This window comes from Rattus rattus, chromosome 14 (assembly GCF_011064425.1).
Source record: "Rattus rattus isolate New Zealand chromosome 14, Rrattus_CSIRO_v1, whole genome shotgun sequence".
In the NCBI taxonomy this organism is placed as follows: Eukaryota; Metazoa; Chordata; class Mammalia; order Rodentia; family Muridae; genus Rattus; species Rattus rattus.
The window spans coordinates 16,513,123-16,536,414 of NC_046167.1; the positions used below are offsets into that span (position 1 = coordinate 16,513,123).

Here is a 23,292-nt window from a genome sequence, read left to right on the forward strand (position 1 = left end):
TTAAGAGTCAGCAGCTGCACGCTCAAGCATCTAGCTTGATAGGGAAGGAAAGGAAAACAAATGTCTTGGTTTTAAATTGCCTTGTGTGTATGACAGCATATTAAAGTAATGAGGGCAATTCATCTTGCCACGTTGGGCTTGTCAAACTTTGCTTCCTCTCGTGCTCTCTCTCTCTCTCTCTCTCTCTCTCTCTCTCTCTCTCTCTCTCTCTCTGTGTGTGTGTGTGTGTGTGTGTGTGTACTGCCTGTTACATGTGTGTCCAGTGCACGTGCACACATGTATGTATGTATTTGGAAATCAGAGGTCAGTCAATACCAGGCATCTTCCTCCTCCATCACTCTCCATGTTGTATATTGAGGCAGAGTCTCTCACTGAACTCAGGGCTTGCTCATCCTGGCTAACACAGATCCCCTGCTTGCCTCTGAGACCCCCGGTCTTTGTCTTCTGAGTTCTGGGATTGCAGATGAGACAGCACACCCAGCCAGTTACTCGATGGGTGCTGGGGACTGAATTCTGGTCCTCATGCATTTGCTGCAAGCACTTTTATTACATCTCCTGCTCGTCTCTGTCTGTCCCCCCCTCTGCTCCCCACCCCCTTCCTCTCTGCCAGGTTCATCCCTATGCTTTCTGTACTATTAAACGATAGACCACAGATGGCAAGACAAACAAACCGTGAATCCCAAGCAGGTAGTCGAGACTCTACCCAGACACAAAGCTATCTTCCTTGCTTTCCTAAAGGTTTAGGTCAGGTAAAGAACATACTCGTAGGCACGCCTCCTAGATGATTCTAAATCCAGCCAGGCTGACAAGGAAGATTAACCATCAAATGTCCAAGTTGGCTCCTTAGGGAAACCCCAGAGAAACCCTAATCTCCAGGGAGAGAACTTAGTGATAACAGCATGAACACCCTGACTGTGTCCCTCCCCAACCCTCCCGCCTCGTGCTCTCATGGACCTGCTTGTTGCGAGACTTCCTGGCTCCAGGCAGCATTAATAGCCAGACCCGCACATAACACAGCCAGCAGATACTCCCGTTAGAGTAATTGCTATCTCAGTGTGCTTTGTAATTCCGGGGGAAACTCTGTTCTTCAGGTGACTCATGGCTCTGTGCCATCCATGCTCTCACCTTGGATTACAACTTCCACTTGTAGGGTGGTGGCAACTTGCGTTTTTGCAGCTCCTTGTCATTCTTCAAGAATATATATTTTCTTTCTTTTACTCCTGTTCTGCTGAGAGGGTCAAGAAGGCCATACATTTATGATGTAGCTGATATAGTTTGATTTTTGTTTTTAATGATAGTTCTCATAGCTATACCAGTGATCCTTTATTTATTTAAATAGCCTTCTCATGTTCGGTCTGGGCAGCTCTATGCTGAGACACCCTGTGTCCAGGTCTACTGAGATTCAGTTATCTGATGACAAGCCCCACCCCTTACCTAATGCTCATGGTGATACCGTCTTTCCTATTTTGTCAGCTTGCTTGGTTTCTTTCTTTCTTTCTTTCTTTCTTTCTTTCTTTCTTTCTTTCTTTCTTTCTTTCTTTCTTTCTTTCTTTCTTTCTTTCTTTGATATACATCGTTCTGCCTGCATGTATGCCTGCATGCCAGAAGAGGGCGCCAGGTCTCATTGTACGTGGTTATGAGCCACCCCTGTGGTGGATGGGAAGACTTTTAGAGCAGACAGTGTCCTCAACCTCTGAGCCATCTCTCCAGCCCCTATTTTGTTGCTTTTAAAAAAAATGATCGAATTCCATAACTCACTCTAAATTGCAATAAAGGTCCAGGGGAGGAACCTGCCCTTCCGTTTAGGTAAGGTTTTCTAGGAACGTTAAAGCAGGAGCCCTCTGGTGGTTTGAATGATATGTCTCCCAGTCTCAGGCATTTGAGTACTTGTTTGTAGCCAGACTTTCGGCTCTTTCATGGGTTCCTGGTTTACTACCCTTCTCCACTCTTATCCTACGCACCGGCCAGCACTCCGTAGGAGAGAAGAAAGGCTAGAGAGGAAAGGTGGCATTGATAACGCTAGGCTCCTTCCTGTTGATTAGGGGGAGCAGAGGTTTTCGGGTCAATCCTGATCTCTGTCTTAAGGATATCGCCAACCAGCAGCAGGCCGAGCAGCTGCGGCCACACCCCTCTCAGGGCACTAGCATTTCTATACCCTCTCAAGAGTCCCCAGAATTTCAAACATCGTACACTTACCAAAACCACTGGCCTCTGGCGAAATCATGACTTTACCAGTGGACAGTCTGAAGCCACCCCATATCCCACCCCTGGGATTGAAACAAAAACATCTTCCCGTAACATTTCTAGGTTTTTAAAGGAACCAAAATTCTCACTCTATGGTCCCCAGTTGCTAGTGCTGTTTGGGTGGGAATAGGGGGTGTGGCTTTGTTGGAGGAACTAAGCCACTGGGGTTGAGAGTTTGAAAGACCCAGTTCACGGTCTGCCTGCTTGAGGTTCGAGGAGTGAACTCTGAACCACTGACCCAGTTGCTGTTCCTGCCACCCGCTGCCTGGCTTTGCCACCATAGAGCATGGGGTCGCATGGGTCGCATGGGGGCATGGGGAGGCAATGGGGCTTACTGGCCAGTCAGAACCAGTGAGCTGCAGGTTCAGTGAGAGACCCTATCTCATACAGATAAGGTAGAGTTCAGTGGAAGAAGACAAGTGATCTTGATCTCTGGCAGATGAAAGCGTGGACCCACACATGCCCATGCACCCCATACACAATTTACATAAAACACGTCTACACACACACCCCCGCAGATGTTTTGACTAGTTTTTATGTTCTGGTAGACAGACTAATACATGACCCGGAACTCCTTCAGATAAGGACCGTGGGTAACTGAACACGTATATTGGGAAAGCAGGCAGAGCACGCTGCATTAGCACTGGAGAGTTAGTAAACATGGGAGTCCCTTGGTCATTCCAGACACAGCAGAGCAATCATAAACGTACACTAAGTCAGGCATTCAGTTAGTGCGTTTGTACTTGCTTGCTTTTTTAATCCTGGCACCGATACAGTCACTGCCTATAGGATTAAGGAGATCTGTGTTTAGTTCTCACTTTCAATTTGTTGAATAGTAGATACGGCTTGGAATTAAGAGATGCTTTCATTTAAAGTAAACATGTTAGTGTCATAGGGGCAGTGTTGTTGGGTCGACTGTGTCTTCTTCTCAGGCAGAAGGGATAAGCCATTGGGGCTTCCTATAGCGCCCTAAAGGGTCCTTGCTACAGGATTAGTGTGAGCTTCCCCTCTGAGCAGGCAGGGAACTGAAGTTTCTCGGGCAGAGGAAAAAACCTACTACCTGAGGACCCGGATCCTGCTCAGGCTTGTAAGGACTGGACACAGTGGAGGTGACAGGACAGAGATTTGGAAAGAGTACTTCTTCACCTCACACACAGGGATGAGCTCCATGGTACATGACAGGTGACAGACTTACCATTAGAGAGACAAATAGGCAGGCAAGTCACTGTGCTTGAGGAATTAGTTGGCTTGCACGCTTGTGTACGTGGGTGGCTGGCGGGATTGTCCGTGGGGTTGCCATGTTTCTTGAAAGCCCGTCTACTTAGAATGTGACCATCTGACATCAAGAAATTCCTGTGAGTTTGGGGTCAGCTTGGTCATACCTAAGGAGTCCCAGGACAGCCAGAGATACATAAACACAGACCTGTCTCAAAAAAAAAATTAGAATACTCATGGGCACCTCGAATAGTACCAATGTTTTAAAGAGGAATCGATTATGCAGATACCCTTCAGGTGGGGCATGTGGGCTAGACCCTGACAAATGACATCCTCCTCTGGCAGGCAAAGGTGAACTCACCAACTGGCATGATTTCAGGCACCCGGCTAGCTGTCTTTACGGTCCATTTAGTTATCAACACATTATCACCACTCGTATTTTGCAAGAAAAGAACGGAACACGGACAATGCTTGAAGTCCTGGCTTGGGGCGAGTGCGTCCAGGAGTCCTCGTGCATTGCGGTAGCACTGAGCTAATGATGAGTTAGGTCTCCGTGTTGGCCTTGAACTCCTCTGCTTTGGGAAATGCAGTCTCGGTCCATGACTTACATCTGCGTGCCTCCTCCAGCGTATGGTGGGCTGCCTCCTGTCCATCGCTCAGTTCTTCCCCAGGCTTCCTGGTTGTGTGGTGTAGGCCGTGTCATGTGCTTATCCACATCTGATTTTTTTTCCCCCAGGAGCCTTTGGCTGTGCTTGCCTCTCTTCTGGTCCATGTCAAAGTTATCTTACTGAGCTTCTGTCACTACCCTTTCCCAGCCAGAAGCCTTACCATTTTCCTTGCCAATCTGATAAAAATCCAACAGTCTCATTCACTAATTAGAACGCTGTGTAAACACAAGTCTTGCTGAGGGAGGTCAAGCGTTTGTCCCCCGTGAAGCATTTTACCATCTGTTTTCAGCGTGTTCCTCTGTGTGTGTCTTCTGCTATGATCAAGAAGGACAGACTCAGCATCCCATTTTCTCAGAAACTGGGAAATACTTCCAGCTTTCCTTATGTGTTCCTTGTCCAGACACGTGTCTGGACCTGAATGTCTATACCTAAATGTCTAAGTAGCAACAGCAGCTGCTTATTAGGGATCACTGTTAGGTTTGTCACTGTTCTCTCTCTCTCTCTCTCTCTCTCTCTCGGGACATCTCTCTCTCTCTCTCTGTGGGTGCGTGGTCCTTTGGGGACATGTTTGTGTGCATGTGGGGCCAGAGTCAACCTTGAATACTATTCTTCAGGATATTATTTCCTTTGTTTTTTTTTTTTTTTGGTTCTTTTTTTTTTGGAGCTGGGGACCCGAACCAGGGCCTGAATTCCCTATTCAAGGCTCTACCATAGCTAAATCCCCAGCCCTCCTTTGTTTTTGAGACAAGGTTTCATTAGCCTGGCGCTCCCTGACCCAGCTAGGCTGGCGGCCAGTCAAGTTCCCAGACAGATGCACCTGCCTCTCCCTCCTAGGTTTAAAGATTAGAAATGCTTGCTACTTTGCTTGGCTTTTCCACTTGAGTTCCGGAGATCAAACTCAGAACCTCATACTTGCAGGGCAAGCGCTTTAAGACTAAACTGACTTCTCTGCTGTGGTCTGCGTTGTTCATGTTTAGCCTACGGGTGGAGGGCACTGTTACTGACCCTTTTTAAAGAAGAGGAACGGGAAAGCCAGGTGCTTCTGATTTGGATTATTTTGGACATAAATTGTAGTCCGTGTTTTCTGGTGAGCCAGACCCGTTAGGGTGAAAACACACAATGAGATGCCTTTTAAAGAATGGTCTCCTGATTACAGGTGCCACGCCAGATACATTTGTATCTTGGGTCTGAAAACTTGGTAACATCAACCTAAAGATTTATTTTGGTTCACATTTTGAGAAGTTTTGGTTTGTGATTTCTAAGCCGTGTACCCCTGGGAAGAGACTCCTGATGATGGGGCTATGCAGTGGAGTTTTTCAAATTCTGGTGGACCGGGGAGCAGAGGAGGGGGTATAGCCGGAAGACAGATGACTGAAACCTGTCCCTAGTGACATACTGCTGCCAGTTACGCCCCAAATGCTAAAGGAGCCACGGCCTCCTAAGGCACCCCCACCTGACTGACACAGCATCCAAAACCTAGCCGATGCGGTACAGTCCAGATTCCGGCCCACATCTGTGGTCTGAACGAAGGTGGCAGGGTAGAGAGGTTCAGGAGATCTGATGGTGGAAATTCCAGGTAAACAAAATAACTGAGAATCAGGAGAATCCAATAATGCCATTCCAGGATGAATACTTGGGTTTCATTGGAAGGTGGGGGAAAAAAAAAGCCCTGGTTCTAGGTGGAAGGCAGACATCAGGTGGGGGTGAGTCTTCACACAGGAAGGCCCACCTTTGAGGTTTAGTCACTTTTGTCTACAGCAGACTGTATGAACCCAGCCCCATTGCAAAAACAGTCTGCCTTATTGGCTCAACTGATTCATATCGTAATCTTGCTTATATATACCCAGAATAATGCTCGAAGAAGGGTCTGGGCACCATGGCCAATCGACACATGAATAGCTACCATGGTGGATCTTACTATCTCGTTGTGTGTGTGTGTGTGTGTGTGTGTGTGTGTGTGTGTGTGTGTACAGGCATGCACACACACTGATGGATGGAATTTGGTGTTCTGTGACCTTGGCAGTTTAATGTCCTTGTCTTTTTGAATAGCTGCACCAAGAAAGGTTGCGTGATAGTCTCCAAGCGGGAGCTTGAGTTCCAAGTCCTAGAAACCGTGCACTCACTGAGGAGTAGAACGAGTGATGCCGGCTCCTGAGAGGATCTTGGGTTTTGTTTGCATAGTTGCCTGGAGCTTCACTGCTGTGGCTTTGACGTAACCAATCATGAAAGTCTCGGGCTTGTTGCTGGAAATGCCTCTGCTGTAAGCGGTCATGGGCAGACGCGTCATTTTGCTACTGGGGAAAATAGAAACCGGCTGAAGCTGTTCGGTATTACGTGCTGATCAGTGCCGTGCCTCTCGGTGCAGACACATCGCTCCCCTCTCTCGAAAATAAAGAGTGTTTGAGAAGCAATTCTAAAACTTAAAGAGACAGTGATTCCACTTCAGGCTTTTATTAACAAGTTCTGACTTGCATTTTTCAGTCTGGATTAATTTCAGTGTTGTTCGACTCCGTTTCCTGTTATTTTTGTATGTGTGTGTGCGTGTATGTGTGCAGGTGCACATGCCTGTGCAGAAGAGGTCAGGCCTTGACACTAGATGTTGTCACCAGGTGCTTTGCGTATTAATTTTTAACTAAGTGTCTCTCACTGCCTTAAGCTTTGACTGGGCAGGCAGGCTAGCAAGTTCTGGTGCCTAACCTGCGGCCACCCCGCTCAATACCAGGCGAGCTGCACATGCCAGCTTTTTATTCAGCTGTTGGGGACTCTCCTGACTGAGTGTCCCCAGCTCCAATTTTGCATTACCAAAAACCAGGCAAAAGTAATAAAAACGAACCTATCAGATGAATAAATGTGGTAAAAAGGAAAACTTCTTTTCCTTATTTTTCTTCACTTGGAAGTAACCAATGAGGAGATAGGCATTTGAGGGAAACTATCCAGTTCTGTGGAGAAATGCTTTCCCGGGAAAAGAAATGACGTTAGACATTTAACTGAGCAGAGAGGGGCCTCGAGTCTCGTGGTGCTGTCAGATAACACCGAGCTCTCAGCCGGTCGGGTTGCTCTCCACTGCCTGGTTTAGTGATCTGCCGTGTTTGCTTCTCCCGAGTTGCCAAGCACAGTTTACAGTGTGAATTTGCGTTACTTTGCAGTTCATTCTCATTATGGTCCGCAGACATATGGGTCTGTTGTGGGCTTGGCTCCAGAGCACGGGGAATAACTGCTTCAAGGGCAAGCCTTTCAAGCCGACCGGCTTCACAGTCCATTTGGGAGCCGAATTCAGCATATTGTATAGCTCTTGTCCTCGGAGGAGGAAGGTGGACGGCTTCATGTCGATGTGCTTCAGCCATTCCATGTAGCCAAATGCGGGAGCATCGTCAACTCTGCCAACTTTTCTTTTCTGCCTCGTGAAAGTGAGTTCTGTAGTGTCACCACCTGGTCAGCGATTAACATCTCAGTTTTAGGGTTTTATGATTAACCCCATGTTCAGGTATTATAACTTCCTATCCGGAAAGAGTCAGTAATACCATTTTAATACATAGACACCCTTTCTGAGGGCTGTCGCAGCTGCCAAAGAAATAATTATTGAGTGGAGGCTGGGTGGCCCAGAGCAGTTCCACTTGGCTAATCTGATAATTATTGGTGGGTATTTATAGAAGGATGTATAACCGAAGCCCCAGAGACGATTGAATGGGAGGCTCTTTCTGGCGTATTGCCTAGAATGTGGGATCTAAGGCAAAACTTTTAGGTGTTCCCCATTCAATGTTTCTTCGCTAGCCTCTTTCACCCTGGGCTTGACCATCTCTACAACCCCGGGTCCTTACTTCCTTATTTGTGTCTGGCAAAGAGGCAGAAGATGGTCTCTCGGGTTCCCCAAGCCTGCAGTTGGTTGTCTAGGAGTGGGCGGACAGTTGCAGCAGCCATGCCTCAGCCTCTCAGAACTAGACTTACATCATCACGCATGCAATGATGCTGTTTGCTCCCTGCCTGAAGATGGTCCGATTTTGTAAGTAATTTTTTAAAAAATCATTCTGGGCCAGGGAAATGAAAAGAATATTTTTTTTTTAAAAAAATTATCGATTTCTGCAGTGGAAGGAAATAATTTGAATGAGTTGCAAATGATCTTCGCAGGCCCCTCTGTGCCTGCCTTTTCTTGGACTGTCCTCTTGCGGTAGCGCGGAAATAAATCCAGTTTTTAAAAGAGGCATTAAGAAGTGCGGTGACAAGTGTAGTTACAGCAGATAGATTTAGCTCGTGTATTTTATCTGCATAATCTGATTGTAATTTATATGTCTTCGGCCCAGATAAAGCAAAGCCATTCCTTATTACTAAATTCTTCTCTTTGTCAACATGATGTGAGCGGGATATTGACTTTAACTGAAGGCTGGTGATTAATCATCGCAGCTCGCAGGGAGATCATTTATTGCTTTGTGTAGCTGAGTGACTGCTGGTGGAGCTGCGAGTCAATCATGATAAACCCAAGCGGGTTAGTTGTTCTTGGCTGACAGTGGATGACGTGATGGATTTATTAGCCATATTCTCGATTAAAGATCTCTCTACATTCTTAGCCAGGCAGACAGCAAAGAGGAAAATAACAAGCCACCATCCATGGGAGAATCTGCTTGTTTGCAAAGTAGAGTTGAGCCAAATGACTGTCTCGGGAGAAGATGAATTGCGATGATAAAACCACTGGCACGACTCAACTCATGATTACTTTTGTCCAGTTCAAAACCGGCAGCGGTGTTCATAGTCATTTGGGCATTGGCTAGGCTGGGAGGAAAAAGTCATCGGATGAAGTTACGCAGGTGCCACGGGGGACTCATTTCTAATTTATTGTTAAATATCATCGCCCTAACCAAATTTGCAACTCAGGCCGACCGCCTCACTTCTCCACATACCTGGATGCATTTTCCTTTGTAGATGTTTAGGAAGTGTAGAGCTACTCCGTGCTAACTAAGGTTGCTTAGTAAAGGAAGAGTCTAGGGGCTGGCAAGATGTCTCAGTGGGCCAAGTACTTGGCACAGAAGCCTGAGCAACCTGAGTTATAGCTCTGGTGCCCACGTACAGGTAGACGGGGAGAGCCAACTGTATAAAGCTGTCCTCTGATGTCGACATGGGCACCGTGATACCCACTCACCAATACGTGTCCGATTCACACACGATAATACTAGTAAATAAAACTGGGGAAAAAAAGTAGAAAATGTCAGGGAAGATCGACCCAGGGAAGGAAGAAGCCCAAAGCAAATGGCGGTGACTCCAGGGGTTATCCCGTGCGCCTGTCAATCCCACTCCTCTTCTGTATTGAAGATTGGAGTGGGCCACCTCCTTTATTGAAGTGCCTTGAGTACCACATAGTATGTTAGTCAGTCGCCTACTGCCTCTTCCGTTGTGGGAGTCCAGGACAGTGAGAGTGTCCTCTGGATTCATCTGTACGGACGGGCACAGTCAGTGGCACAAGATGGGCAGGCGTTGGACGTGTCCTCTTGTTCTTGTGAGTACTCAGCTCCTGACATTTCTCCAGTCTTTGCGTTGTCCGTTCTGGCCTACGGTGTGTGCCAGTTAGAGAGGCATTTCTTCTGCGTGTGTACGTGGTGTATACGTATATACACGTATGCAGATGTATATGCAGGTGCAAGTGCGCGTGTGTGTGCTAGGGATGTGTGGAATTGGTGTCTCATCGTCTGTGATCCCTTCACCACCTTGTGTTCAGAGACAGGGTCTCCCCCTGAGTCTGAAGCTCATGGGTTTAGCTATACCGACTGCTGCAGGACCCCAGGGCTTCTCCTTCTCGTGGACCTCCACTTTGGGATTATAGATGGGTGTTTCTATTCCGCTTTGCCTGTGAGTTCTGTAACTTGAAAGCAGGCCTTCTTGCTTGTGTGGCAAACTATTACCAACTGAGCTTTCTCCCCAGCCCTGGAGAGGCGTTTCTAAGGATGTAATAAAGCTGTGCTATTTGGCTGGAGAGCAGTCGGACCATTATGTTAATATATATGTTTGAAGCTATTTCCCTAGTGCTCTGTCTGAACCATTGGTTTCCAATTGGGGAAGGTTTGCCACCTAGTTACCTTTGAAATTCTCTGGAAACGAGTTATGTTGTCACAACACGGGGAGGTATTCCTGGCATTAATAGGAGAGTTTCAGGATACTGCCAAGTGTATGCAGCACACAGGACAGCTTCCTGCCACCAACAAAAGAATCGTCTGGCCTCAAATAGCAGTAATGTTAGCTTGAGACACTGGCCGTAGCTGTAGCCATCTCTGGATTTGGTTGCTAAGAGCTTACGATTCTTGGACAAGTGGATGTTAGGTTGTACTTAGAGACAACGTCTCTACAGGGAGCGATTGGGTTCCCTTATCTTTGTTTTGGTGTTTTAAAGCTCAAATTGCCCCATCTTCCCTTGGCTGAGGAAATAATAGTTGCGAAGTGATTGGGAAATGTGTTCCTCTCCCTCATCTGGCGTGAATTGTTTGTACCACAGAAGCTGATGAGTCGCTGCTTCTGCGGCTGACTTGAGAGTTTTCCTTTGCCAACTGCGAATCTCGTCTGGTCCGGTCTGGTTAGTGTTAGCGAGAAGAAAAGCGTCAGTTAATATCTGTTACATTTTCGTTGCTGAAAAATAATTGTTAGTGCAAAGCCTCTTCACCCCCCCCCCAAACATAACGTGTTCTCCTGTGATCGAGAGAAGGAAGCTCGGGGAGATTGTGCACGCTCCGATTGCAGCTGGCCGTTTCCAGTGGGCCACATGTGTTAGTGCACATGAGCTCCACTGATGTGATTAAGCAGGCAGGATTTATAGTCAGCGCTCGACATCACTGCGTGGCAGCAGCACTGCGGTGGGCGTGTTCCTTTACACGTTCTAGCCCTTCTGTGAGCCTTACCCCGTCGTATTTCCTGATGCGCTGTGGCCGAACTTTTGCTTTGTTTTAAGGGTCACAGAGGACAGGTCCTTAGGGATTTACTCATTCGAAATTTCCTGTTTACTTATTGAGAGAGAAGAAAAAAAAAGGTAGAGAGAGAGTCCAGGGCTGGGGGGGGGGTTCTTGTATGTGTTTGGCATGACTGTGTCCACACCTGCGGAGGCCAGAGGGCAGCCTGTGGTGTTCTGTAGGATCCATGTCCCGCAGTGGCGGTGTTTCTAAGGACAGACTTGTCCTTCGTTTGAGACTTTAGACCTTCGAAGGCCAAATGGTGACTGAAATAATTCTCTTAAATGGCACAAAATTTCTGAGAACTGTCCCACTGCTGTTTTTAAGTGAAGGTAGTCAGTGTCTCTCAGCAGACTACAGATCTGCCTTTCGTTCACTTTCCGGGATGTTCAGGATCCCTTCTGAGGGCTCCATGGAAAGAAACATGGAAGAAGACAGAAGGCCTCAGTAGCCCAGGGCCCACCAGGGGCAGCTTTCAGCACTCTCTACTCACCTCCCCGCTTCTCTAGTCCTTGGGACAATTCAGATTTCAGGGTTGCTTGCATACTTCAGAATTTAACATGAATGATAACGTGGACTACATATTTATCAGAGACAGCCCCGAAGAGAAAAATGAATTGTCTCCTCTTGTGTGTAGACAAAAATTCTGTGAAGCCCGGGGCCCCCTTATTGCTTTATTTGTGTTGTGATATGAGGCAGAATCCATGTTTTCCGAACACAGTTGTATACTTTGCCCTAATCTTGACATTTTTTTAGTAGATAGGTATCTCCTGTCTAGGACTGTGCCATCTATTTACAAAAAATGGAGGGTCGGAATGCTTGGAGGCTTGCAGCGGATTTTCTTCTTCTGTATTTGTTCAGAGCGGCCTCGTGGAGGATAAAAACAGTGTAAACAGGAGGTCTTTGTGGACAAAGCACAAGGGAAGTGCAAGCATCAGTCAATTTACTGCGTGTGTCTTCACGCCTCGTCTCAGTAGCCTTAGCCGTGCAGCTGGGCTAATGGTGTAGTTGACTGGGGACGTAGCTTAGTGGCAGAGCATTTTTGAGGCTCTGGGCTTAATCCTTCATCACTGTGAGAAAAAGAACCAAATTATTTAAAAAGAAAGGCTATAGCATTGCAAACAGCAATTATTATATTCTCTACTGATGGCAACAGAGCTCCTGAAAAATCATTTGTCCTCCACATATTAACATTTGTATTTCCAGATGTTCGTGCATTTTTACAGTAAAGAAAATTGTATTCTAGATGGGGCATGGGGACCCTAGGCGTAAAAGAAGTAAGAGGCAGGCCTGGGACCCAGAACTTTACTTTCCATCGTTGTAGGTGCAGAACATGGTGATGCTTTTTATTTGGGACTTGATAGGTGCTGGGCGACTGTTACATGACATGCATGTTCATGATGGTCAGAGATGGGGTTGCTCACGGGCCCCATTCTGATGCCAGTTTTGTTAAGACTTTGTGGAAACTTTAAAAATATTTTGTGTGTGTGTGTGTGTGTGTGTGTGTGTGTGAGTGAGAGAGAGAGAGAGAGAGAGAGAGAGAGAGAGAGAGAGAGAGAGAGTGAGAGAGAGAGAGGCAGTGCAAACAGACAGGGCAAGGAAGTTGTTGGAACCCTTGAAGTGGAGCTCAGTTCTGAACTGCCCTGTATGGGTGCTGGCACTTACCTGTGGTCCTCAGGACCCCAGGTCCCACCTCCCCGTGCCAGGCTACTAGTACTTGCTACCACACCAGTTCCCTCCCCTCTCCTCTCTTTCCCCCTCCCTTTACCTTTTCCCTTTTGTCTTTTTTATGGTTCTGGAGATGGAACTCAAGTCCTCATGTGTTCATGGCAATTGCTGTACAGAACGAGCACTCCCCGCCCCACCATCCTGTCTGCCTTTTTCAGATGATGTCTCCAATGCCTTTCATTTTTCCATCGCTGTATGCCTTGCTATCCAGTGTAGGCTTTCGTACCTAGACACAGAAGCACCCGCTCTTCCTCTTTTATAGTCTTTGTTTTTGTTCAGACGTCTGTAGTCTTGTACAATTGCTGTTCTCAGACAGAGACCTCCACTTTATGAAGTCTCTGTGCTGAGGTCCCCGGCTCTCCTCTGAATGCCAGTTCTCAGGGAGGTATGCTCGCCCCGCCCCTCCCCGCCCCTTCTTCTCGTCCTGCAGTCACCCTCATTAGCATACACTGTTCCCTCTTCCTTGAGCCCCGTCCCCTTTCCAGCCCACTCTCTAAGCCTGTTCTGTACTTCAGGACTTAGTTGTGTTTTCCCACTGAGCAATGTCGCTCTCCTGTGTTCTTTCGGAACTTTCCAGACTGCTGCCATGTCTTTATTGCTGCTTGAGACGGGTGTCTAAGTAGATGTAAGTCCTCAGTGAGAGCCATAGATTCTTTCTCTCTCTAGATGCCCAGGTGTACAAAGGTATGAAGCCTATACTTGATAAGAGGTCTGCGGCTGTAATCTCCTTCTCTCTGCTTAATCATCAGGCGTAAAATTCAGGGAAAAAAAAACACAAAACACCAAACCATACTGGAGTGACATTAAGGAACAGAAACCTGCGATATGCCACTGATGTGTTGAAGTGTTTGTTTTTTTCTCCCTTCTCTTGCTAGCTATCAAAGAGAAGTATGCCGACTGGGAGGAATTCCTCATACAAGAATTGACTGGTTCCCGGACAGCACCTGCAAGCCTTCTGGAAGGTGTATGTATTGATATTAATGATCTTTTATAGCCCTGAAGCACCCCGGTCCCGGGATGTCTAGTGGCACCTTCGCGTATATCCTTCTGCGGATACATGTGGATACAGATGTTTTTATTCTCACAGCATAACTTCCTGTTGATTAACTGAATTCCATAGGTGACGGATTTGAGTGCTACAGACTGATGCTTTCCTGTATTATAGTCAGTAATTGGGAAGTTTTCCCTGTTCCAGCTCATTTTAAAACCATGTATCAGAATGTTTTCCCATCACCCTCAAGCCTTACCTTGTAGGATAACTTGGTGGCAGGTGATGTGTAAGCATGTTTATCTGCTTACTGTTGTCTCCTAGAGCCCATTAATAAGTAACACCATTCATTGTTCATCTGGAGTGCGTAATCGCTCCCACCTATGCGCTACCCAAGACTATCGATTAGCAATCTCCATAAAACAAAAGGAGATATGGCTGACTGTATTGGAGTGTGGCTCAGGCAGATTTTAGGCATAGGAGCTGAAGAATTTGACCAAGTCTTGATGGTTTGTCTGAAAATGTGACAATGAAACATTACTAATTCTTATATGTACCTGAACAGGAAGACAAAGGCAATATGTCGTATGTAATTATTAAATTACCAACTCTGTCTCAAGGGTACCCTGGAAAGGGGGATCCTAAATGAATTACTGGGATGCATATTTTCATTATTGTTACTGTTGTTGTTATTATTATTATTATTATTATTATTATTATTTTAACCTTTATTTTCTTCCTTGGCAAAAGTATTAATACTTATGACAGCTACCATGTGATATGGCATATGCAAATGTTTTATGTTGGTTTTTCCTGATATGTTTATCTGAATGGCTGTTTTCGACCATTGGGTTAAAAGACCACAGTGATGATCAGTCATCTATCTATTCAGGGGCGAGTTGCCTCACCATGTTAATTGTTAAACATGTTCACCTAAGTAGCCGGCTAGAGGGACCCTCTTCACATGCCAAGAAGAAGGTTACTCAGAAAGGGCCGAACTTACAGGTTTTCCAAACCAATGCCCAAGCAAAGCAGTAGAAAAACCTCACATAATATAGTCAAATGTTAGAAAGAAAAAAAAAATGCCTGCTCTTATAATCCCACCACTGGGGAAGCAGGGACAGGCAGATACCTGGGATTCACTGGCTGGCCAGTCTAGCATAATCCCATGTTCCAGGCCAGCCAGAGACCCTGTCCCTCTCAAAAACGGTAAAAGATGGCCGAGAAGCAGCACTTATGGTTACCCTCTGACCTCCATGCGTGCATAAATGTGTCTCAGACATGTCACCTGCACACATCTGCAGGCTAATCTGTATATGATAAAGTGCTGGCTACTGTTAGATGACACCATAAGGTGAACTTCTCTTAAGAAGTCATGGTATACATTTATAGCCCTATCTTAGATATATCTGTCAATTTGAAAAAAAAATAGACTTTTCGTTATCTGGTGCATCTGAGAATAATTTTACTAAAAAAAAATGCTAATCCCTAATAAATGCAGTTTTATTTGGGAAGGTTAATTTGTTTGATTAAAATGATGGCATAAACTGTTGTTTTCTATTTAACTGTGAATTTTGCTGTTGGAAATGGTGTTGGTATGTGGACGTGTGCGAGTGAGGAAAGGGTGATGAGGGGGTGATGGTTGTGCAGAGGATGGGGGTGGGGGTGATGTTTGGCAATTGGTGTGAGAAAAACAATGATTATCATTTATTGTCAACTGTTTCCATGAGAACCTTGAAATATCAAGTTTAAAATACAGAGTTTTGCTTCTGTTTGAACAGCCTCTGCGAGGGAAAGGCCCAGTAGACCTCATTACAGTTGATTCCTTAATAGAGCTGCAGGACTCTCAGAATCCCTTTCAGTACTGGATAGTTAGTGTGATTGAAAATGTCGGAGGAAGATTACGCCTTCGCTATGTGGGACTGGAGCACACTGAATCCTATGACCGGTGGTTATTTTACTTGGATTACAGACTTCGACCAATTGGTTGGTGTCAAGAAAAAAATTACAGAATGGATCCACCTTCAGGTGAGAGGCGGCGTTTGCTTTTCTTTCTCCTTGACGTGCTTGTGATGTCTCGGGACACACCCGCTCGTGCGTCTTTTACATGCCAGTATATGGACCTTAGGTGTGTTAATGTCGGAGTCTTTTGGACAGAGAATAAAATCCAAGAGACTGATGAGAAGCGTTCTCAGAGGAGAGCGTGGTGCCGTAGGACTCAGCAACATCAGCCAGCTCCATCAGCTGGTCCCATTCCTGTGGGGTCACTGGCTCGGAAATGAACGAACGAAAGGGGTGATCGGCTGGGGTTCTAGCATAGTCTCTCCATTCCCTAGGGATCGTGGTCTTGGAAGCATATTCCACAATCCCTGTTTGCATGCCCATCTTCTTGACTGCCTGTTTACTGTTCACCCATCTACCCCTTCTTCTGACCACATTTAGCCGTCCATCACCCCCTGCACCCACCTGTGTATGCAGCTATGCAGAATGCAGCTATGCAGTATGCAGCTATGTATCCATTTGTGTGATCTGTCCTCTCTCATACTTTCCTCTCCTGCCTTTCTTTCTCCTCTCTTGGTGTCCAGTTCCCCATCCCCCACTTAACCACTTACCCAGCTCTGCATCCATTTCTGCATTTATACTGGCCGTTGATCACTCTTTCTGCCCATCTCTAGTCATTCATTTGCCCAGATTCGTCTGTAATACCACGCATTGGCCTGCTACCTTTGCATCCACTTATGCAACCAGACACCACCCACTCATATCTGTCTGTCTGTCTATCTACCTACCTACCTACCTATCTATCTATCTATCTATCTATCTATCTATCTATCCTATCTATCTATCTACCTACCTACCTACCTATCTATCTGTCTATAAAAAATTCCTGTAACTTACTCATCATTATATAGCTAAGAAAGCTGGAATGAAGAATTAATCTGTTCTTTTTTTTTCCCTATCAAGCAAGTTATTAATTGTAAGTAGCTTCAAGTGTACCGGCAAATGGCTTTGCATAGGCTTCACAGGGACAGCGTGTTCTGCCCTCTGACAGATGTAACTATTCCCAAAAAATCTCCCATTTACAGGATAGTCATTCGTAAATATTTATTATATTCTGTGTGATTCTATTTCTTCATCTGTTATGTTGTTTATTTTGATTCCTAAAATGCGACGTCTGTTTGGTGTGGATCTCTTTCTCCAGCCATTCAAAGAATTGTGGCCGAGGTTAAGCAGCTTCTTCATCAACCCCCTCCCCCCCTGCCAGCCTGTAGGGCTCAGCCTGGGGGTTGCCAGGTCCTGGGCTCAGCGCATCTTACTGCCGCTGCTGACCTATTACTGTTACCGACACTTTGGTGAAAAACCTCAGAACAAAAATGTCACATTGTGCACGCGTTTAAGCATGCCAATGAAGAAATATTTCCTCCTGACAGATATTTATTTTGTGGTTAGCCTTACAGGTATATTTAGAGGGAGTAATTGATCCTCTGCTTCATTAAATTTGCTCCCGTGTTGGTTGCCAGCGTGAGTCTCGTGTACCCGAAAGGGCGAAGGTGTATTTACCTTACCTGTCCCTTGAGAGCTTTGATTGTGGGACATTTCCTGGTGCTGGACTCCACGTATGTTCATCCGTGTTGAATCTGACAGGAGCTTAGACATAGAACCTGGCATTTTATAATAGCCGTATTGTTGCTGTCGACATCCTCACGAGCAGCGGAGAAATCCCTTTAGACCTTAAGCATTTGGTGGGGTAACAAACAGAGGTCCTGTCCATGCTGTGAGAAGACCCTGAGCTTGGGTTTGCCTCGGGATTCATAACCTGGCAGGAGAAATTTACTTGTGGAGAAAGCGCCGCTGTGTAAATCTCAGCCCAGCGCCTAATTGCTTTATAAATTCCACAAGGAACTTATCCTTGCCAGTGCCAGGATTTATAGTAAAGCAAAGCATTTCTAGTCGCTTCTTATGTTCTTTGTTCTTCCCCCCACCCCCTATGAAATCCCGGACTACAGCTCCAATGCTTGAATGGAGGGAAAATCTCCCTTTAAGAGACATTTGCTGCTGAGTGTTTCTCAGTTTTTGGGTGGGACGTCTCTATCTTTACAAAGCACAAATAACTTGCTCTATCTGTCCTCGTATCTCTGGACATAATGTTGATTTTACAGAAGAACTTATGAATTTGTCTTAAGACAGGAAAAGTGATTTGCCGAGAGTCCGTTTCCCCAAACTTGGCACAAATGGTTGTATAGGGAGAGAGAAAGCAAAAGACAAAATGTCACTCATTTACAGAAGTTTCCGAGATGAAAAGTGGGTTCTGTTACCTCATTCAGTGAAATAGTCTCCCCCCTGAGAAAAGAGACAATGATTATTGCAATTTGACACATGGGGACAGAACCCGATATGTTAAGATTTGTGTGAATTAATTTCAGATCCCAGGGTACCTGGTGCCACTTACATGGTAGTGCCATTTTCTGAACTGAAGTGATATTGTGAATAAAATCTCAGATAGTATAGAAAATATTAGGCTGATTTTCCCTTATTCCCAGTCACTAATAAACCACTGCAAAATTACCCAGCATCAAGATCTGAGGGAGAAGAGTGGAGTTGCAGAGGTGAAAGGCATTGTGAGAAATTCCATAGCCCAAATGTATGTTGTGAGGAGGGCTGTGGAAAGTGGCACGCTTAAGAGATTCCCTTTCTCATGCATGTCGCTAGTGCGTCCCCACCGTTATCAATAATCCCCACTCTCTGTCTTCTACTTTTTAAAGGGACATTTTCTTCCTAGAACGGAGAGAACAGAAACAGGTAGTGACTGAGACTCTCTTTGTTGGGAACTCTCGCATATATACTGGATTTTCTACTGCCCCCTTCTGAGGACCTAGCCTCGTGGGGCATTCCATGTCTGGCTGGACTCCTGTACCTGAAAGCAAGTGAAGGCACCCCCTGCTGCAGTGTGGGAACAATTATGCCATTGCGCTGAGCGTGTTGGATACACCAAACGATTGTTATCTGATTTAAGCTATGTCCAGAGTATTGCAACTAGCCTTTGCCTTTTCAAGAAGTTCATGAAGTCAGTGATAGGTTGAGTAAACCCCGTTTGCTTTTTTGTCTGTGGTTGTTTAGAAGACATGATAGGTGTTTGGAACTTACAGAAGCCAAGGAAACAAAATTCTACCTTTCCCCAGGTCCACTTCCCCTTTTTTGACCTCTCCTATGTTAATTTCTTTCAAAAAGAAATCAACCCTTTCAAAAATTAAAAACAAAAACAAAAACTAGGTTGGTTCTGGAATCTGGAAGTTTCTGGGTAGAACTGAAGTGCTTCTTGCTTAAACCGTTTCTGTTTTCTAAAGAGTTGATGTTGACAGAAACGCAACAGTCAGGGTTGCTTAAAACAGTTGACATTTATTTTATCATGATTCTAACGTTTGGGAAGCTGAAACAAGAGTGCCAGCTTCTCTGGGGATTTGGGGAGGCTTCCTTTCCTGGCTTCCAAGTGGCCACTATCTAGCTGGCTCTCCGCAGAGTTCATTAGAGCACGCACACTAACTTCCCCCTAATGGCCATCACAGCAGACCCCTCTTAACCCTCATCTCCACCAGATGTCACACTGGAGAGCTGAGGTTCTACACGGACATTCAGGAGGACCCAGATTTAGTTCCTAACGTTTCCTAATACTTCTTATCTCTTAATAACCATTGGTCCATCTTTCCTCACTGGTGAGGACCTGGTAGGGAAGGAGGGAACTGATTCACGGTGGTCAGTAGACGCAGGAAAAGAGGGCTGACCATGGCTTCTACATGGCCTCTGTTTATAGTCATTTATTTATTTGTTTATATATGGTGATATGGTTGCTTTCTGCCACCCTCTCTACCAGAGCTTTCCAAACTGTTGCCTAAAGGGAGGTCTCCTCACTTTCCCGTAGACCCCTGGTTACAGATGAGCGAGGGCCATCTTTTTAATTGTTTACGACTTCCCGCGACCGGTAAATGGGGTCTGATGAACAGTTTTAAATTCCCTGCAGTGCAGGTCACTTTGAGGACATGTTTTATGTCCTTTTAATGGAGCTGTTTATTGTCCATAAATTCGCTGGTGTACCCAGGGTGTCTCTGTCTCCTGAAACACACACACAGGGGACATTGTTTTCTGTGTATCACACCTCGGAGGTGTTCCATCGCACGGGTGGTAGAGGAGCCTGCCCCGACTGGGTTTAGTTTGCAGAGAAGAGCATGCCTTGTCGTGGGATTAGATTTCACCTTTCTCATTTCTATGACTCAACAAAAGCAACACAAGGAAGGAAGCTCACACACGAACTCACAGTTGGATTGTATAGTTTGAAGGAAAGGAGACCATTGCTAAGGAAAATCACGTGTCTTCTTGTTTCTACATAAAAAATGCCAGATTAGGGGGAAAAAATCTGTGAGAGAAAGTTCTAGGTGAAATGCTAGAAAAACTATTAGACAAATAGAAGATACTATATCCAAAATCAGCCTCTGTACAATGACAAGAGACAGTGAGTTGGTGACTTGGCTAAGTCCGGTAAAACCTTTCACCAACTATAATTATAGCATCCCCCCCCTTCACCACCAGAAAAACCCTAAGTAAACTGCTTACATAAAGGAGCTTCAAGCTCAAGGTGAGGTTCGAAGCCTCAGGGATCCAAATATATGTCTTCTTGCTGAAAAGCAGACATGTAAGAAGTTAAAAATATAGCCCAAATGTTTAGTGTTGCCTTTTAAGTGTGCTTAAATTCATATTCATATTCTAACAGTCTGTCTGAGGCAGCCAGGGTTGATATAGGGATGATATAAACACATCTACTTCCAGTGAGAGCCTCCACAAATCCTATTTTGATAAGGTCTTAAATCTGTTGTGATCAGGTCATAAAATTCCCTTACAGTTTCAGCAACACGTGAAAACTGCAGTCAGCTTTTTTTTTTTCCTTTTAATTTTGCATGCAGACTGGATAACCTTTGTGTGTAAATCTTTCCTCTCCTCCAATGCCTGGGGGGGGGGGAAATATGGCTGACATGTGGTAGGAACATTTCAAGTATAAATATAAATCTTGGTTTGTATATTTTAATTTAGCTTTTAATAATTTTTCTGGCTTATACGGACTACTATTTTTTAGCATACGCAAGCTTTGAGACTTAGTGGCAAACGCGTTGTGATAACAAGAGCTATTCAGGGCTTTGACGCTTATCAACAAGTGAGTTCTCCATCAGCGGGAGGAGGTTTTAGGTGACACATGGAATCGTGGCTGCAGATGATGGAACGTCTTGCTGATGTGATTAATGCCGTTAAATTATGTACAGAAGGCCAACAAGATGCATACAAATGTTCTCTGTGGAAGAGCCCTGTTAAAATTCTCTATTTCCAATAGCAGCTCTTTAATTTCAGAGAATCCCTTTCGCAGGTGGCTGCTTTCAGGGCAGCACGAGCGGCTGACACTTGCCGAGAACTGTGGGAAGATAAAATGGAAAAAGCCAGCTAACAGAGCTACTGTTGCTAACTTCTTTGTGGCTTGCCCTTGATACAGAACTTTATTATCTGAAGTTGCCTTTTGAATGGAAATGTGCACTAGAAAAAGCCTTGCTTGCCGCTGCAGAGAGTCCCCTTCCAATGGAAGTATTTAAGGTGAGTGGCGAATTTGGTCAATGTCTCTTTCTCTTTCTCTCCCTTCCTCCTTTTCGAATATAAACCAAACCATTGAAGAGTTGTGGAAGTGGCAGTGGGGATGCTCTAGCCAGGTTTGTGCACGAGGTCCTGAGTTCGGATCCCCAGCACCTCTGTAAAAGCTGAGTGTGTAATTGCGGTACCCCTAGGATGAGGTGAAAAGGGAGGTAGAGACCAGAGGATTTCTGGAAACTCCTAGGCCAGTTGACCAGGCATGGGGCACTGTGAGCAAACGACATTGTCTAGGCTGACACCTGAGGGTGTCTTCTTGTTTGCACAGACATACTCTGGCGTCATCGTATCTGCATGCACACACGTGGGCACAGGCAGTACATGTATGCCTATTCTGCACACACATACCACATACCCAGATTTGGAAAAAAGAAAAGGAAAATTTTTGTCTAGCAAATTTTGTCCTGCCCTCTTTGCCCATTTCCATTTTAAACTCTGAAAATTGTGTCTGCTTCCCAGCACTATTTTTAAAATGATTTATTCATAAATATTCATATTATAGGATGTTGGTTAAAATATTTTTGTTTATTCTTCTCTGTGATGAAAATCCCACTTTTATCCCCCTATTCCCTACTGAAGTGAGAGGAGAAACTACACTGTCTAATTCGACTGGTTTGTGTTTTTGCTTCTTTGAAGGGATTAAAAATAGGGGCAGTGGTGACAGCTTACAGCGGGCCAAACACTTGCCTCACTAGCATGAGGACCTGAGTTTGATTCCCTTAGGACTCATGTAAAAGGGGGACACGTGACACACACTTGTAATCTTAGCACTTGGGAGGTAGAGAGAAGTAGAGGGTGCTGTGGGGAGAGAGAAGGATTGAAGGGAGGTGGGGGAAGAAAGCCAAGAAGGAGACACCATGGGAAAGCAAAGAACGAGAGTACACGAGCTCACTCCAGCGCCGGCCTAGCCAGTGGCGAGGAGATTGGTATATCTTTTTAAGACTCGGTTTTCTCAACAGCTGATGAGACTTTGTCTAGAATGTCTGCTACATACAGGGCTTTGCCAGATCCTCCTACAGAATGGAGGATCAAACTCTCAACTCTTAAAATCCCTCGGCCAGCTTAGGCATCGCCCTCCTATTCTGAGAGGATCGGGAGAGGGTGTTGGTCTTTTGGGGTGCGCTCCTGAGATCCGGCAGGGCTCTAACTGAGCATACTTGGTGAGACCTTGCTGGCCTTTGCTTCCCCAGACAGCTGGTGAAGAGTCTGCACTGTTGATGGGGTTCACTCTGGGCCCCTCTGCTCAGTGTTGGGTTTGCTGAACCGGTTAAATCAGGTCCTTGTTAGTCTGTCTGCTATTTTCATTTTCCCCACCCCCTGGTGGCTGTGTAGTGGGATCATCTTGTACAAACCAAACAAGCAAAACTCCCCTGTACTGTAGTTAGACTTATTGTTTAGGACATAAACTTAAGGTGGGTTTTGGCAGAAGCCTTAGTCTGCTGTTGTTGCTCTCGGAACTCTTTATTGTTGAGGGTTTCTTCCTAAACATGGCCGCCTCATCGGTGCTTTCCCTTGGCGTCTCGTGCAGTGAAGAGTCTCCTTGGGGTCCCAGGTACCATCACCTGGGTCTTTTTATGGTCTTCCCTTTGTACCTGTGTTGTTCTTTCTGTCAAATTAGCATTCATCTTCCAGTTGCAAATATAAATCCTCTAAGGAATTCTGTACCTGTGTTCCTGGCCTGGGTTCCCAATCCCAACAAGGTCCCAGGATCAGTTTCTGTGGCATCCCGTGTGCCACAATGATACATGGTCATTTGTGTGATTTGGCCTAATGGGAAGCTCCAGGAAGAAAAGGGCTATATGTTGTGTGCATGGTTAGAAACATAATTCCCACCACTTAATAACTA

At 45.5% G+C, this 23,292-nt stretch overlaps 1 protein-coding gene across 1 annotated transcript in view; it reads left to right on the forward strand.

Annotated features, from left to right (window-relative positions):
• The window catches only part of Sfmbt2 (Scm like with four mbt domains 2), a 194,296-nt gene that overhangs the window by 43,325 nt on the left and 127,679 nt on the right, over nucleotides 1–23,292 (forward strand). The window contains 3 exon segments of the mRNA XM_032884847.1: nucleotides 13,654–13,742; nucleotides 15,548–15,794; nucleotides 21,298–21,395. Coding sequence (XP_032740738.1) covers nucleotides 13,654–13,742; nucleotides 15,548–15,794; nucleotides 21,298–21,395 — 434 coding nt within the window.